Raw genomic sequence first — 17,500 nt, forward strand, 5'->3', positions numbered from 1 at the left:
GAATACGTGAGTATCATTTGTTATTATAATATGTGAGCCAAAATTATAAACAGTAAACCAGACAAATAAAAATGGCTAACTTATTAACCAAATCTCCATATCCTTTTAAAAATGTCATCTTGTACTGGACAGGGTCTCAAGAGCCTCCTCGTCCGTCTCAGGAACTTTGGTCAAGAGGTGGAAAAATGGCCGCCCATGGATACAGGTCTGGCTTTGTTCTCCAAGCTGTTCTCGCATCCGCCTTAGTGTGTCCTCTACATCGTCTCGTGACAGGTTCAGGGGCAGCTGTCTGACCATTCGCACCGCTTCCCCCTTCAACACACATAAAACACGGTCTTACATTCAACAGTGATTTGACAAAAACATGCCTTAAAGATGCAGGTGAAAGGTTGTTGATCTTTTCAAACCGCATCCAATGAAATGACACCTCTTCCTTCTGTATTGAGTGGCTGGAACTGTTTATGACTCATTCCGAGACGCTGTGCTGTATGTTTCCCATTTACAGAGCTAAGGCTGTAGGAACACCTAAACAATCTTTGAGCGCACACACTGAACAGAAAGCTAGAGGACTTTTTGTACTGGATTACAATCATGGACTGCATCTTTAAAGGCACAGTCAGTAGTTTTTAGTGGCATCTAGTGGTGTGGTTGCTGACTTGCAACCAGCTGAATACCCTTCCCTTTATAAGCGTGTGCGAGTACCTACGGTGGATGTCAAATACCATAACAACGCGAAAAGCCCCTATCTCGAGCCAGTGTTTTGGTTTGTCCGTTCTGGGCTATTGTAGAAACATGGCGGTGCAACATGGCGGACTACGTGGAAGACGGCCCGCTCCTTATGCAGATACGAAGAGCTCATTCTACGCTAATGAAAAAAACAATGATTCATAGTTCAGGTAAAGCGAAAACGTAATTATCAATACTATATTCTATTTCTACTTATAGATGCCACTAAAAAAACTCCACACTGTACCTTTAATAGCTTAATTTCTAGTTGCGCCTAATCTTGATGCAACAGGGAATAGGGAATGGAATTGCCTTAACAGATGCCTTGAACCTGAGAAGCTTGGTAGCAAAGTTTACAGTGTAACTCCAAACCTCGAGATAGCGAGCGGCTTTCAGTGGTCTGCACTGCTGCACACTCTGAGCGTGTCGATCCTTAACTGCTGTCAAAACCTCCCTCAGGTCCGCGATGCCGAAGAAAGGCATGCAGTCGGCCATGCCTGTCACCTCCACGTGCCTCTCAGTGGACGAAGAGCCTGGCCAATAAAAACACCAAACTGGGATTAATATACTACAGGTACAAACAACTATCTCCAGGAAAAGATAATAAATAAATATTGTGATTTACACACTCTGGTACTGGACCAAGTCAAACAAACCATGCAGCAAATTATGCACTGAATGACTATTACAAGAACTTGGGAGGCTGTGGAGGAAATGTGAAGAGGAAGAGATTCGCAGAGGATAATTTAATGACCAAATGGATCTCCATGGAAATCTCATCACGTGAAAATGAACAGAAAAGCCATTATAAACGAGTGAATATACGATGCCTCTGTTTGACATTGTTATGGGACTAGTGCATCATAGTGGAAATGCTCTTTCTAAAGAAGAATCCAAGAGCATTTTAAAATCATATCACACCACAAGCATACACTTAAAACTGGGAAAAAGATGGCCTTCCTAGCATTCTAGATAACTAATGCAAATCCATACATCCTTGCTCATTAAAAGGCTAAACTGTAAACTCTGAACCAACATTAGCATGCTGGCTTTGCACACGTACTCCTTTAACTGTTGACACACATGAGATTTGATATTGTCCAACGTCTTGGGTTGGGTCTCTCCCACCTCACAAGGGCAGGCTATCCCCTCCTGCCTGCACCATGATGCAGACACCCACTGAGCTGGATAACAACACTGGCACGGAGCCTCTGTCAGCCCCGGTGACCAAACCCACCTCACGACGGGTTGACAGTGAGGTTCAGGGGGGGCGCCGTGTCACCCTCAAGGAGAACGGAGGTCATGCATGTTGCAGAGAGAGAGTCGAGAGGCAGGGGGAAACAGAGTTTCCGAATCACGGTCGAGACCGCATTCTCTTTTACCGAGAAGGTGAAGGTGACAGCTGTAATCAAACACTACAATCGTGGGTCAGGTGACTACACTGGAGTTTTCTGCACCACTATGATCAACACAGCCTGTTCCATAGGTTGGAAACGATGTTTTTGTCAGCCATTGCTTATTAACACTGACACAGCAGCTCTGTCAGAATTAATTGACCTTAATCCTGTTATTCAGGCCGTTATGTTTGACGTTTCAAAATTATTTGTGAACCGTGGGATTAATGAAGTTCCAATGTGCCCAACCTTTGTTAAATCAAATCGGACAACTTGTGAGGCCTTTAAACAGCGTGAACTGAGGAATTACAGAGCCACATTTTCTCAAGGGAAATTGTGGTAAATAGTTCTCAGGAAATGAGTGAATGAAACCACTCGATTGTGTTCCCAGGTCTAGATCCAAATGTAATGGAAAATATCCCAACTGAATTTCAAACTGAATATGAGAGAAAAACAATAGCATTACATATAAACACATGCAGAAACTCGGCAGACTCAAGACTCCCCTTGCACATGCAGTGTATCTTGACCCTCCCAGTCATCACAATAATGTACCGTTGACGTGTTAACATTATACAGTGGTTGGATAAGGTCAATTTTAAGTAATATGCAACACTATATCCATGTGTTAAACATTTATAAATCTTGGTGTCATCATTGACAGCTGTCCACAACTGCTGAAGGAACTGCTGAAGTGAATCATGTCCCTGTTCTGAAACATACCTGGAGAGAGTCTGATCTGAAACCCGTTCGCCACAAGCCTGGGATCAGAGAAGAAGGTTGACCCATTCAGCTCGGGGCTTCCTGTCTTCATGTCACAGAGGACATCCATGAACTCTGACCCCCCCAGGACACTGGCAACGGACAGGACAGGACAGGACAGAACATGACAACGTGCTTTTTGCATGAAACATGCTGTGTCTTTGGTGTGTCAGCAAAAAGACAGCTATGACTGTGAAGTAAGTCCCATTAATAGTACATGCAAGATATAAATGCATCACTCTCCACACATTCCACCGTTAGTTGAGAAACTTGAGTGATACCTTACCCATCTGTTAACTGTATAGGGGTCTGCAGGCACACGGCTGGAAGTATATTATTCTCCAGAAGTCTTTTAAACAGCAAGGCCTCCTCCACCCGAAATGGATTTAACAACATGAGCTCTTTGCCACATAAAACGACCCAGGCGCAGTGAGAAGCCAAGCGGTTTACAAGCCTGAGGCCCAGTGGGCCAGAGCCGCTCTGGGACGACAGGAGGTTAAGCCTCTGCTTGAGGGCAGCTAGGCTGAACGGGAGGGGCTTGGAGACCTTTGCTGGGGCACTTTTCTTGGCGGGCTGAGAGGAGAAGAGCTTGTCGAGGATCTGCTGGTTGGAGAGTGGGGCCTTGCGCTTCAGGCCTTGAGGCTTGCTGCCGGAGGAGTCCGCTGCTGACGGCAGCCTTTTGCCGTCTCTATCCTGGGTCTCTCCCTCTTCGGCACGCCTCCTTTGAAGGGTGTAGGTGTCGAGGGCCTTTTTGGCTTTCCCCTCGTACCTGCAATCGCAGGCAAAAAAAAAAACCTGATGAGTTATCCTGTTAACTTTTAAACATGAAATACACAGACATTTGGTTTCACCGATTCATATTTCAAGTGCTTCACTGGGTTTCTGCCGTTTTCCGCTTCAGGTACGAACCTTCAGAACCAATTACTCTGCAGGCCTAGTGGAGACTGGTTTATTGAGGAGGTCAGCAGTTGTGACTAATTAAATATGCTCAATTCACATAAGGAACCTTGATTTAATTTCCTTTAGTGAATATAAGTGGCACCTTGGGAGTGGCTATAAATCACTGCATAGAAAACGTGCCGAAACTGGCAAGATAAAAACCATCTGTTACCCGTGCCCAGGTGGGGGTGAGGGAGTAGGTGGAGAGACGGCTTACACGGAATCCCAGAATACAATTCTGAACTTCCGATGGAAGGAGCTTCACTCAGCCACCACTAAACATCTATGCCGTAAGTCTAACAACAAGCCTGTAAGCCTTGCACTTCAAATTTGAAAGAAATGACATGGCTAATACTAAACGTACTAGGAAGGAATCGTTGAATACAAGGCTTCTTCAGCATGTAGTTGGTACTTTCAATTATTTGCAGAGTACGTTCTGAGATTCTGTAGTGTCATTGTTTACTTGCAGCATGTTCTATGCCATCTTCAGGCTGATGCCACTTGCAAACAGTTCAATTCTTTTTTTTTTAATTCTTCACAGAGACCCCAGAATTTAGCCTTGGGGAACACCACATGTTAAAGAAAGGTATTTGAAGACTTTTATATCATGAAACTGCTGATAATCAGCAGGCCTCCAATAATAACACCTGGGTAGTGCATCATGTTAAATAAAAATAAACACCAGTCTCTCATAACTACTGGATAAAGGTATTCAAAGTCTAAAAAACAAGGCCTTTCAGTTCTGCAACTATTTGCTTTTAAAAACGACAGTATTGGGTTGAAGGTGATGTTTGATAAACTACAGGGAGAGGCTTGTGACCAGGTTTATTCCTCCCTCAACAATGAGCTAACTGGACAATTGCTGTATTCTGTACAGAACTAATTTAGCTACAATGAACCGACAAGAAAAGAAAAACGAAATGCTCACTGCCCTTAAGTACTAAGATCAACATCAGTGAAGACAGTGAAGGCTCCGGATAATAACACTGGTTCTAAAACAGTGGATTAACCCACTTGAGAGCAAGCTACAAATCAACTACTGCCCACTTTTAGAACCACTTCCCTTTGCGCATTTGTGTTAAAGGCCATGTGGGGAGCAATGTTTGTATTGCAAGCCTGGAATTCATAACGAGGATCAAACACACATAAAGCGCCCAATAAGAATGCAATGCTCCCTTGGTGTGGGTACTTTGGAGCAGCACCAAGTTCATATAGCGCTCCTGGAGCACGGCCAGATTCTTGTTGGTTTATTGCTCCATCTGACCATGACGAGGAGTACGCACTCGCATTCACACATACATATATCACAAACAAAATTAAGGCTGAGAAAGGCGCTGGGAGAAAAAAACCAAGGCTGTGTATATAACCACACGCACATGTTACATGGTTTCACGTAAAAGGGATTCCTAGAAGTGCCGTGCAACTTACCAGGGGTGGCAAAATATATCCCATATCTGCTTTTGCTTCAATAGCAACACACAAGGGGATTCTAAACAGATGTCTTTTTCCATAAGCTCAACCATACTGAAGTGCCACTAGCACACTGATACACTTTTTCCACCCTTTCAATTACACTAAATAGGTATGAAGTAAGTTTGAGCAATTATTTTGGGGGAGTTGACCACTCTCTGAGAGGAGTAATGGTTGGATTCCATGATGCTGGTTGCCCTTTCAGAGTGAAGGGGATAGGGATCAAAGATAACCATGTTTATCGTTTCTTTTATTAGCCTATAAATTTGAAGTCTGCTGCTGTTAAATTAGTAATAGCCACGCTAATAATAGTCTATCAATTAAAGTGGAAATGTCTCCTGCCTGAATGACTCCTGATCAGTCAAGTGAACTTTCACTCATATGACATTAGCTTATGACAGCTTTGTTGTCATATCATGTACAAGACATTCTGCTGCTATAAATACATAGCATACTTTGGAAAATAGAAAGGTATTTCGAGGTGCAGGATCTCTCTTTTACAGTGGAAAAATATTGACCATCTCACCAAGTAATCAAACACAGTTGCCTGGAAAATGAAAACATAGTTTCAAATCAACAATTCTCCATCTGGGCAGCTCCACGAACAGGCCAAGAGGATTTTCCACATCGTATTTTATACATGCAAGTGGCAGGTCGATTTTTTTTTTTAACCAAATGAATCACAACAACTGGAAACTGCTGTTTCAAGGGTGAAGGTCTGGAAACTCACTTCTTTCGGTCTTCCTCCCCAAGGCTTTCCCATCTCTCTTTAACAGCAGTGGTGACATCCTGCAGACCGGCTCCTGGGTCCTCCTGAAGGATGGACACTCTGCTCTCCCGCTCGAACAGGGCGCGGGCAGACAGCGGCTGACGCACGGAGCGCGAGCCGATAAGCTCGTAGGCCGTCAGCTTGGGCATTTTCGCCATGATGATGTTTGACGGCTTCTTGGATGGGCTGCTCCTGCATCTCTCCACGGCCTCCCTGACTTCCTGGGGCTCTGATGGGACGTGCAGCTTCACGGGCTCCAAACGACCTCCGGTGACGGGATCTGTCAGGGCTCGGCCCATGCTCCAGCTCTCTGCTGAGATGTCGCGGTCTGCGTTGGGTGCGGCTGCAAACAAGTCAGCGCTCTCCTTCGGCCCATCCTTGGTATCCCCGGTGTTGAAGCGGTCCTCGTCGAGCAAGGAACCGTTGACATGGCTCAAGTCAAACAAGCTCTTATTGATTATCCAGTCCTCTGATGAAGATGAAGAGCTGGTCTGGTTTAAAGATGTGTTACTGGCTGGATCACTTGCCTTCGCCGGGCTCTGCTCGATAGCTCCAAACAAATCTACGTCAGAGCAGTCTAACGGGGGCTGAGGCAAGGCCCCTCGGTGATCATTGACGACATCGTCTGCATCAGTATCAGTCCTTCCATTAACAGGGAGCCCCTGTTGCGTCTGCAAGGCCCCAGAGGTGGACGTATCTCCGACCGCCTCACGGCTGACACAGGCTTCAGTGTTTGGCAAAGGACCATAGAGTGAAACCAACATGGACTCCACAGCAGCCAACACGGTTTCCTAGGAAGACCAAAAGAAAATTGTCTGTTCATTGTGCTGTGCATACACACACACACACCACACACACACACACACACACACACACACACACACACACACACACACACACACACACACACACACACACACACACACACACACACACGTGTGAAATTGCTAATAAATTAAATTCACCAAACTAATATACACTAGTTTAAAGCATGTACATGTTTTCCATTGAAGAGTTCACCTTGTTCTGAAGCATAACTTGAGTTTTGTCAGGCGTGAGGTTGACGTCAACCATGGAGGCAGGTACAGTAATGTTCATCATTAGGGTAGGGTAGCGACGGCAAGACGAATCTCCACTACACAACTGCTTAACCAGCTGTGAGCGGGAACAAGAGAGATCAACTTATTACACTCACAATGATAATGTATGACGTCTCAAACACTAAACAATCAGTGACATTGGTATGCTACAACCCTTGATAATGAAGATTTAAATAGTTAGTATAAAAAAAGAACTAATTCATCATACCTTCATAATTTCTTTATGATGAACTGGACGACTATTCACAAAGACAAAAGTTCTGTCAGGATTACTGGAGCTTGTTGAGGCACAGCCAGAGTCGGACTTTGGGAAAAAGCCCTCAATTGAAATCTGTCAAAAAGCACAGGACAACATCTCAAGTCATCTGAAATTCCAAACCCACACCTACATTTGAAAACTGAACTGGCATAGATCCCCTCATCTGGGAAGAATTAGTAGTCATTGAGGTACAATAGCTGTCAGAATGTCGGTTTCACAGCATAATAGGTTGTATTTTGGCTAAAACACATAAGCACATAAACACATATATTTTTAAAACACTAAAAATAGAAAATCACCAATGTGCCTCGACACACATGAGATGTTCTCAAAACAAACAAATACCTCACTTGTTTACCCATATAAGGAACTCAGCAACTAGTCTCTAATAGCTGTTATTGTGTCTTTCACAATACCAGTTTTGCATTACGTACAGTTTGCCATTACGACATGTCAATTACAGCAGCAGAGGTGATCCCAAGCCTTGAAAATAAGCGCACCGAATGAGGCCTATTATTTCACAGGCAAATCACCCCGACACTTACTGGACCACATAGACTCTAAAGTCTGGTACTGAGTCCACTTTGTGTTGCTGAAGAAGCACTGGTCCACTTTGGGTCCACTGCCAACTGTGTCCACTGCCAACTGTGTCCCTGCACGGCGGACCATGCAGATGGTCAATACAAACGTTTTTCAAACACATTCACTGCATGTCAGTAGTAATCGATGCATGAATGCAGAAAAATATATGAACAGACAAACAAATCGATCAGTGACAGAGAATCTTATTGACGACCAGAAAAAACGAAGCAGACATTATGGAAGGTGGATATATATATATATAGGGCAGTTTGTTCACATTTTAGGTAAAGATGTCTTTGCATAGCGAGACAAAACCGATCAGGTAGTCCACAAGATGACCTACTTTAATTCGACTGACACGGCGAAGCTGATGCAAAGAACACGCAGCTTTCCCATTGACCTTTCTGCAGCGGCTCCCATGCTCCTCGGCGGCGGCGGCCTAAGCACAGATTCACTCACGTGTCGCTTCCAGGAGGTGCGTGGGAGAGCCGTGTTTTGGCATTGTGTCGGAGCTGACGGGACGGGAGAGCAGCACACTGGCTAATGACTGATTGCTCAAGCAGACATCTGCAGGCATGAAATATCATACCATAAATTAGCATCTCTCTCGCTCTCTCGCTCGCTCTCTCTCTCTCTCATTGTGGATATTCTTAGAAATTATGAATAGGGGAGAGATATGCGTCTTCTTCTGGCATCACGCCACATTGAGAAGCCATGGCCAAAACCCAGCACTAGTCATGTGCACACTATATGGCCTCTCTACATCTGATCCTATAGTGTGGGAGTGTAAACGGGCATGGTGGATCAGACTGTATAGGCAGCATGCTTTCACTACAGTAAAAACATGCAAATTACTGATACACATTCAGTAGTAGCTGAGTAGTTGAGTTTCATGATTGGGTCGGAATGAGTAAGACTCTGTTTCATTAGCGTTTGGTAAATTGCATGCGCAGATGGAATAAGCATTAGTTAATGCAGATGTTAACTACTCTTAACTTAACATTATTTAGCATTTGTCATGCATTTCTTATTTACCCCTGAAACTTTACGAGCACAAAATGGGTCAATGAGAACTGTGACAGCCTTTTCGAATGCAACGCCACTGCTGAAGGGCTCCAGCAGAGCACCTTGTGTGTACAAGCACAAGTTCATGCTGGGGGCTGAAGGCTAGCCAAATGCTAAAGTAGGTGTCAAACTTCAGCACACATTGTTCCCGAGATCCACAGCTCTTGCATCCCCTGACTGACTGAAAGGAGACTTCTCCCTCTCAAACCTGCCTTCCGTGGGCATGAAGTCGGGGAGGATTTGGGAGGTGAATGGGCATGTTTGGTGATCACCCACTGCTGAAGGCATGAAAAGTCAACGGTGCTGGTCTTGACTGCAAATGAAAAAAAACAACAACACCTACAAACAACAACAACAACGGCGAGAGAGTGAGAGGGGGAGAGGGACAGAGAGGAGCAAGGGGGGAATGTCTGTCCAACTGGATTAGCTGAGAGATGCACTGCTGGTAGAAAGCACACTACACCTGCCGAGACCAAGCACTGGCATTCCTTCCAGAACTCAATTACTATCACTCCACTGCCTTTTTCCTGAGCACGAAGAGAGACATTCCTCCCGTCACATGTGAATACAAGGGAAAAAAAGTGTGTGGGAAAAGGATAACAAAAACAACGAAAAAAAATGTAACTGGCCTCTTTCTGACAGCGAACAGTCCCCGCTTTCAGCCATTTTGCCCTTGCACAACAACGGACCTGCGCATAAACGGCAGCATGTGGCCAAACATGCGCCCTGGGGCCTGCTGCTTGCACTCAGAATCTTCTGGAAGGATAATTGGTGCCAGCTCAGTGTGGGGTGTGGCCCCGCGCCAGCGAAGCCCAGTCATGTCCCTCTGATGCGCTCCTGCCGCATGCGTGGCAAGCCGTGCCATCCTCTCTAACTCATCTCTGCAATCGCGGTGCGAGCTTTTGACGTATTCTGTCACAAGGCCAGCAATCCACAATGCAGCAGCGATACCGATCTAATTTCATAGTCACCCGTGCCAGACTGTTCTAACCTTCTCTTTGTGCGTAATGGACTTCATGATGAGATAGAAAAACGTTGGGCATGACGTGCGTATTATCAATCACACTTACATAATATAATTGCAACAGGGAACCTTTTGTTAATACTTCCTCACTCAAAACCAAGCTGTTTGAGAGGTCAGAGTGTCATTAGCTGTAACAGCAGAAAAAAAAATACAAACCCATTTTTCCACCCATTATTCAAAGGTAGGTCACTTCATCGCATTCTCCTCCTTATTTGTAAACACCTTCTACTGTGCACTGACAGGAATACAGCAGTTCTCTGATTACTGCGCCCCTTGGTTTTGTTTGTGGCACTGAACGCTGTGTGCAGAGAGCAGAGGGGTGAGAAGAAACTTCTGGAAGGGTCTGTGACGTGATGCCCTCCATCCTAATCCGAACAGACCCTCAGAGGGCTTTTCAGCCTGTGGTGAGGTCCCTGAAACTTTTACACTGAGGGCAACGGCAAGAGAATGCTGAGTCATTCATGTAAAAGTAATCGCCGTGGAATGCACTTCAAGGGAAATAAGGGGAAACAGCACTCCAGGGACAGAGAAAACTGTTAAAGAATTAAATTGCACACAGCCCTTAAATTCAGCAAATTGTCATGCAGCATGCATGCAGGGATGTTTCAATAGTACGTCAAGGCTTCACCTACAGTTTACTTGGAACGGTTCCATTTACAAAACAGCAGCAGCAGCAAATGGCCTGTTGTTTATGATGGAAAAAGAAGTGCATGGCCTAAACCCATCTCAGCCACTATGCAGTGTGCACTGACTTGTATAGGATTTTTTTTCACAAAACTCAGTGGATCACTAAATCATGTTCTTGATGGACATTTTTTTTTTGTTGTTGTTGCTATGGGTCTAGTTTTCATTACTGTACCTTCTATGTGTCCACTCATGAATTCCTGGAATTCAGGCTCCATAGGTGCAGGATAAATATGCCTGCGTTTTCTCAGTACTTTACTGACCTCTGGATGCTCCTGGCGATGATGGAGGGGGAGCAGGTTGGCCATGGCGGCCGCCCCAATCACGGCCATGAGGGCCGCTCTGTGATCCGACACCCTGGCCTTCTGCCAAACCACGGCCTGAAACAACACGGTAAAACGGGTCAAGTTATTTTCTCCCATCCTAAAATAGGAGCACCTGTGGGAGAATGTGCCCACAAAAAGACACTCATCACTAATCAGATATCCTCAATGGAGAAATTACCCTCCAAGTCATTTTAGGGGGCATAAAAGAGAATAAAAAAATCACACTCTCCGCATTGTTGATGGTCCCGGGGCTTAGGAGAGTTCTATAGAATCGTAAGGAGGAGAGGGAATGATATTCCTGTGAGATCACAAAACTGGCCTTGTTTGCACCGAGCAGTTACAATGATTGTGCAAAAAGAAGACAGCTCACCTCAAAGGTTAATTAGATATTCACACATGCACTTTTAACCTTTAACTTATCCTACTGACAAGTCATATTAGCAATACCACAAAAGCGGAAATACGGTACACATGTTTGGGTTATGCTTTGTTTCACTCACTTAGCACATCACATTTGTGTCCCGAGTCAATGTGAGCAACTAGTTTGTCTGAAAACAGGATGCATATATATTGACACCTGTGGCTTGGCCTCATGTTGGCTTTTCCACTAGTAAGCATATCTCGGGTGTGGATTTCTGGATGCGTGCAGTTTACAGCACACATCTCCGCTATGAAATACACAATTTGATGACGGTAAAGAGATCACTCTAGTAAACAGCTCTAGGAGAACCCATGAAATTCGAGTGGGGGACAAAGTGCAAAGTTCGTGATACGGGATACGGCTGCGAGTGCTGATGGGACAAAATGCAGGCGCGCTCCTCCCCTACGATGAACGAATGAATTAAACGAAAAAGTGTTTCATTTCATCAGAGTGCACTTAGGCCTGGCACCCTCTCCCGTTTAGGAAATACCTCCCGTACTTATGCCCTGCAGGCCACTGGCTCTTCTGTCAACACATGGCCAGAGACATTGCAGATAGCGTTGCTGCTCGCACAGTTGCTGTAGTGTTGTTAGAATTATAGCAAAGAAAAAACCTTTAGGTATTTAAGGGCAAACTTCCGGCAAGCCAGCCCAACTGCAGGAGCAATGGCCTATTGGGTTACATGCAGGAGAGGGAAACTCGCATGCGTGCTGATCGCATTAGGGAGCACCGAGAGCCCACGAGGCCACTTCCCAGAGGGGCCGAGCACTCCTCCGTAGATACACGTCTTAACGTTCTCCTTCCTGGAAAGCCGTGATTAATGGTGGAAAAATTCCATGTCTCCTCAGGTGCTGGTCAGGTTTCAAACTATGTCTTGGCACGTGGACATTCTGTGTGTTATATCAGATTGCTCTTGAGATCACACCCTTACACAGCTCTTAAAAAAACTTTTTTCTGAGATTGACATTATAAGACAAATATGCAACGGTGCATTCATCCTCCTGATCCCATGAGACTCAATCACTCACTCTCACCCATGGGGAAGAAGATTATGATGAGCATGGAGAGGACGACAGATAGAGAAAAACTGTGTTATTGAGTAAAGTATCCGTATAAATGGGTCCCATCCATCGGACTGATAAAAGACACACTTTGCAGCAGTTGATTCCATGTTCTGTCAAGGGCCCAGCATTCACTCCATGCTATTTATGGACTCACAGAGACACCTTGTGGCCCACAGTTTGACTACAAACGAAAACACATTTCCACAGATGTGTATCTATAACATGACTAGCTCACAGACTCAGTCACTTGAAAATAGCTGACAGTGACAACGTTGGTTACGGGGGATTATCAATAAATAACGCTGCACAAACAGGGCTGTTCTCCACGTGCAAACAACTCTGACAGCACGTCACATCTGAGGTGAAAACAGCAGGCGTGGCGCCTGCATGACAGCACACCTTGTTGTGAGTGAAGGTTATTCTCAGCTCAGGCTTCACCACAGCATAGGCCATCAGCAGATCCTGGACTTTCTTGAGCTCCTCTTTGCATTTCTTTGTGTTCGAGTAGAACTGTCTTCTCACAGGGAGGTTCTTAAACAGTTTCAGAGCACACACCGTGGTCCCTGTAGTGGACAGTGAAGCGCTGTCGTTAAATACACGACAACAGAATTACTAATAACAAAACTCAAAATTCACTACCGACCTTGGCCAAGATGCGATGGCTTCTGGGAGACAATCTGCCCTGTGAGGTTCAAAGTATATTGTGTGCTGAAGTCATCCTCAGACGTCTTGGTTGTAACCGCAACCTGATGGACAGATCAAACCATGCTTATCGAGGCCAAGTCTCAAATAAAAGCTGTTGAAATAACACATCTAAGATCAAAGTAAGCCGCCCCCCTCACTTCTGACACGGCACATAGGGATCCAAGTGCCTCTCCTCTGAATCCATACGTGTCCAGCTGCATAAGGTCGTCATGGCAGGAGATCTTCGAGGTGTAGTGTTTCACTCCCATGACTGCTGTGTCTGCCGCTTTGATCCCTGAGCCATTATCTCGCACCTCAATGCGATCCAGGCCATAATTTTCCTGTGAATTGAACGATAGTTAACAATGATGTTTGAAACCAGTTCTTCTTTATATCTGAAAAAAAATAAAAATAACGATATTACTAAAATAGCCCTCTAGATCAGTTATCATCTATGTTACTAGCCGTGCTGTTTGAACCTACATCAAGTAGAACCAAATCTTGTTGCAAAAAAGGAATGAAATCCCACTTCGTTCAGGAAGATTTTGTCTATGTATTCAACAGTGACACAATACAATTCAAACTACATGAATTATGAAGTCAGCAATATAAAAGCACAACCTCTAACAAGCCTAAGATAAAGGGTAGCCAGCGTAATTGAAGGAAGAAGACGAGTGACGACAAAACCTTGGCCAGTGTACCTCACGTCTACGAAATAAGTAGTCTTAACAACCAGCCTTAAAAGTGACACTTGTGAAAAATGACTACCTGTGCACTAACAGAGGCCAGGTTGTGCATGCTTGTATCATTACCAGTTTAACGTCAATGCTTGTGGAACCTGCATCCAGTGAGTTCTCAATCAGCTCCTTGACGACACTCCCAATAGAGGTGATGACTTGGGAACTTGACAGCAAACGGACTGTCTCTGCTGGAAGCTGCTTCATCGTGTGGCAAACCCACCTGAAACATCACATAATATGTTACTTTGATGCAACTGTACGAATATGACAAAACTGGACATTCTTGAAACGTGCCATAACTCGCGGTCTCATTGATTGGCGGGAAATTCGTCTCGTTAATGCTGTAATTTAACGTACGTTAACTGCTCAACTCACTATGCTAGGTATGGCAAGCTCGCCACTATACATAATGTCAGTGTATTGCCAGCTAAACTCCTATGGTCTTTGAGCAACACATTCATCATAGGTAATTTAGTAGCAAATTACCCCATGTTTGTGATAACACTGCCTACAATTGCCCAATCTAACTGTCCACGTAGTAAAGTTAGCTAACTATTAATGTTTACCAAACATTAGCCAAATAAGGCATACAAAAAACGAAATAACCCTACAGCTCTAAACACGTACCGTTACGTTAATGTCGAGACCAGATTAACTTCTTAGCTCCATTAAAATGCCGATATTCTGCCTGATGTGATAAACAGCTAAATGAATGGTTGTTGCTGTAACTTTGGCGGCTTCTGCGAATTTGCTATAGAAACATTCTAGTCTAGTTGATGTAACTGGCTAGTTAGCAGGCTAACACAACAAGTGGCGCGGCAAAATCAAAACATTAGTCCCTAAAGTGTGACACAAATGAACCCGCGGAATACACTTCCGTCAAGGTCTTTACTAAACATATCAAAATAGGGGTCGTTGTAACTTGGTCATGCTAATACTTATTTGTTGTAATAATAATAATAATCATAATAATAATAGTAAAAAGTCAGAAAGCCGGTTGGCCCTAATCTGACAGGGCATATATTTTGCGTTTGGTATGGATCAAGGAACAATTCTTATCCATAATAATGCAAGTCAAAAGTTTCATAAAAGTCCCCGACAGCTCATCAGCTATGCCTCTGACGCATATGAGTTGTCCTCATTATACATCCATGTTGGTTGTCTACTTTTAATGTAAACATTGACTTTATGGTGTCAGTCTGCGAGAGGTCACCAAGCCCCCCGTCATCTTTACTCACGGTGTTGAGATTCTCAGACTCAAAAGGTGCACAGTGTGCCACATGGGGGCAGTGTTATCCAAATAAAGGGAACCTTTTAAAAATGTGTTCTTTGGGTTTATGCCTTAACCTACTTTAGTCTTGGTTTAATTGCTGACGAATATTTATAAAAAGATAAAGTGCGTCATATAAGTCTCTGATCTTTGCGACAAATCCAAAGCCTCTTACTTGCTAATGTGAAGGTCCATATGCTTTAGGCCTGTCTTGAGAAATAAAACGTTATTCTGGGAACGCATAGCCAATCTATTACCAAACAGATGAAATAAATTTAGAATTTAAATCTAAAAATAAATAATGGAGTTGATCTGCAATATTTCTACTATCTGATCTGGTGCATGCCAGGACGCACTGATATTTGGGATCTCGGTCACAACCATTCTTTGTGCAGAAAACACAGATGTAGGTTGACGCACGTAGAAATCTACAAGTTCAAGTCCTGAAACATCTGTGGTCATTCGGTGCGGCAGGCGTGATGACAGGAGGACCTCAGACATGCTTGGTGGTCCGGAGGGATTTTAGTGTGCACGCTTATCAAAGTAACACGAATGCCAACATTTGGATTCTATGACTTGGATACCATTCTGCTGAGATCATGTTTCTATTTTAATGTTTTTATTCCATCGATCAAATCTGTTCCAAACAATCATCGCGAAGGTACGTGGGCTATTTGACCAATCTTCTCTAACGATCGATTAACACTAATGGCACGACATAATATTTTAGATATATTGATGCATACAATAGTTGAATTCATAAAGTGGGGAAATTTAGATGGACGTTAGACAATTGTGTGTCCAAACTCAGTGGCAATAGGTCAGATTATTGACCGTCGTACATCATATTATTTAAATTACCATAGATTTTGTGTCTTTTACACAGTTTTGACCTTGAGTAAGTGTAAGTGCCCATTTTGTTGTTTCCGCACTTGTCTGTCAACAAACAGTGAGGAAACAGTTGCGATGTCAGAACAATTCATAATTAATTAAACCCACAGGTTCAGACTTTACTCCATTATTTAACATACAATTTTATATACTCTCAGTTTCTGGATAGGGACGGGCTTGGCTCTATCTTTTTTTGTCAGATATTCAAATCCTTTACGAATATAAGTCTGATCAATTAAAGTGGTACAAGAATTATTTATAAAAGCACTTAGTTCTTAGACCTAAACAAGAGGTCCGAAAGTCTTGACGCACGGGCGCGTCCATGTTTACCTTTACTGGCGACGCGCCTACATGACTGGTAGCTAGCTGAGCTCACTAGTGCAATACCTGATTTATGATTATTTGGGTATAGCCAGACTACGTGTCTTCAGGTCCGTTTGCAATGCGCGCAGTGAATCTGGATTTGGCATAGCCAGGTTATATTTTTGAACCCTTCGTGTAACTTTTTTGTTCGTCTTATTATTGGGCTTCTGTTGTGTGGAGCCTGATGTTTTTGCCTGTACATTAAAATTAAGATTAAGATTAATTGCATTTGTCTCAGTTTTAGTTGCACATACATCTCAAAAACAGAGGAGGCTAGGTTGTGTTGATATGCTTCATGTATAATCAATGTGTAATTAAAAGCCTGATGTTGAAATGTTAAGATCTGTATCAACCAAATAGATGCACCATCTGTAAAGTACACTGAGCTCACAGTAAGCCTGCATTAGGGTGTATGGGCCTATAGGAGTTGAGAGCTGCTGGGCACTGATATTATAAGACTAGAGCAATGGTCACTTCCTCTTTCCCTTTTTCTGTTTCTCTCCAGAGGCCTTTTAGAGAGGGAATTTACTAGACCATGTGGTGGCCCAGGAGCAAGGCTTTTTGTCTGGACTCTTTCAGCATCCCTGTGCACGGACTAGCATCCTACTCCTAGCACACAGTAGGCCGGTACCAAGCACGGGAAGAACAAACAAACACCCCGCCCTCCTTCTCCCCCCCCCCCCCACGCCACCCCCCACTTCCAGAAACCCAATGCTACATTATTTACATCATGGGATGTGTCAAGTCGAAGAAGAGCGACCCCACTCAGAATGCCAATTCTGTGGAGAGGGTGGATGGCCAGCTGGGAACGCAGGTCAGCGAGCGGACCATCCTGGTGGACTCGGAGACCGGGCCGGCACGGGACTCGCCGCGGGTCAACCCAGTTCTGCTGGACTACGCCCAGCGGCTCTCGGAGGAGATAATTGCCCGTGCCGTGCAACAGTGGGCGGAAGTGGACAGCCGGTAC

At 44.3% G+C, this 17,500-nt stretch overlaps 1 protein-coding gene across 1 annotated transcript in view; it reads right to left on the reverse strand.

Moving 5' to 3' along the window:
• Positions 1–14,874, reverse strand: part of pms1 (PMS1 homolog 1, mismatch repair system component) — a 14,897-nt gene extending 23 nt beyond the window's left edge. The window contains exons 1-13 of the mRNA XM_042706581.1: positions 14,637–14,874; positions 14,082–14,229; positions 13,428–13,610; positions 13,229–13,331; positions 12,985–13,148; positions 11,038–11,154; positions 7,369–7,491; positions 7,081–7,215; positions 6,022–6,851; positions 3,169–3,651; positions 2,844–2,974; positions 1,099–1,259; positions 1–312 (exon numbers count right to left, since the gene is read on the reverse strand). The exon at positions 1–312 is cut by the window's left edge and continues 23 nt beyond it. Of these exons, the coding sequence (XP_042562515.1) occupies positions 115–312; positions 1,099–1,259; positions 2,844–2,974; positions 3,169–3,651; positions 6,022–6,851; positions 7,081–7,215; positions 7,369–7,491; positions 11,038–11,154; positions 12,985–13,148; positions 13,229–13,331; positions 13,428–13,610; positions 14,082–14,213 (2,760 nt within the window). The 5' untranslated portion in view covers positions 14,214–14,229; positions 14,637–14,874 and the 3' untranslated portion in view covers positions 1–114. The remainder of the gene's footprint in view (positions 313–1,098; positions 1,260–2,843; positions 2,975–3,168; positions 3,652–6,021; positions 6,852–7,080; positions 7,216–7,368; positions 7,492–11,037; positions 11,155–12,984; positions 13,149–13,228; positions 13,332–13,427; positions 13,611–14,081; positions 14,230–14,636) is intronic.
• Positions 14,875–17,500: the final 2,626 nt, after the last annotated feature.

Source organism: Clupea harengus, unplaced genomic scaffold (assembly GCF_900700415.2).
Source record: "Clupea harengus unplaced genomic scaffold, Ch_v2.0.2, whole genome shotgun sequence".
Lineage (NCBI taxonomy): Eukaryota > Metazoa > Chordata > Actinopteri > Clupeiformes > Clupeidae > Clupea > Clupea harengus.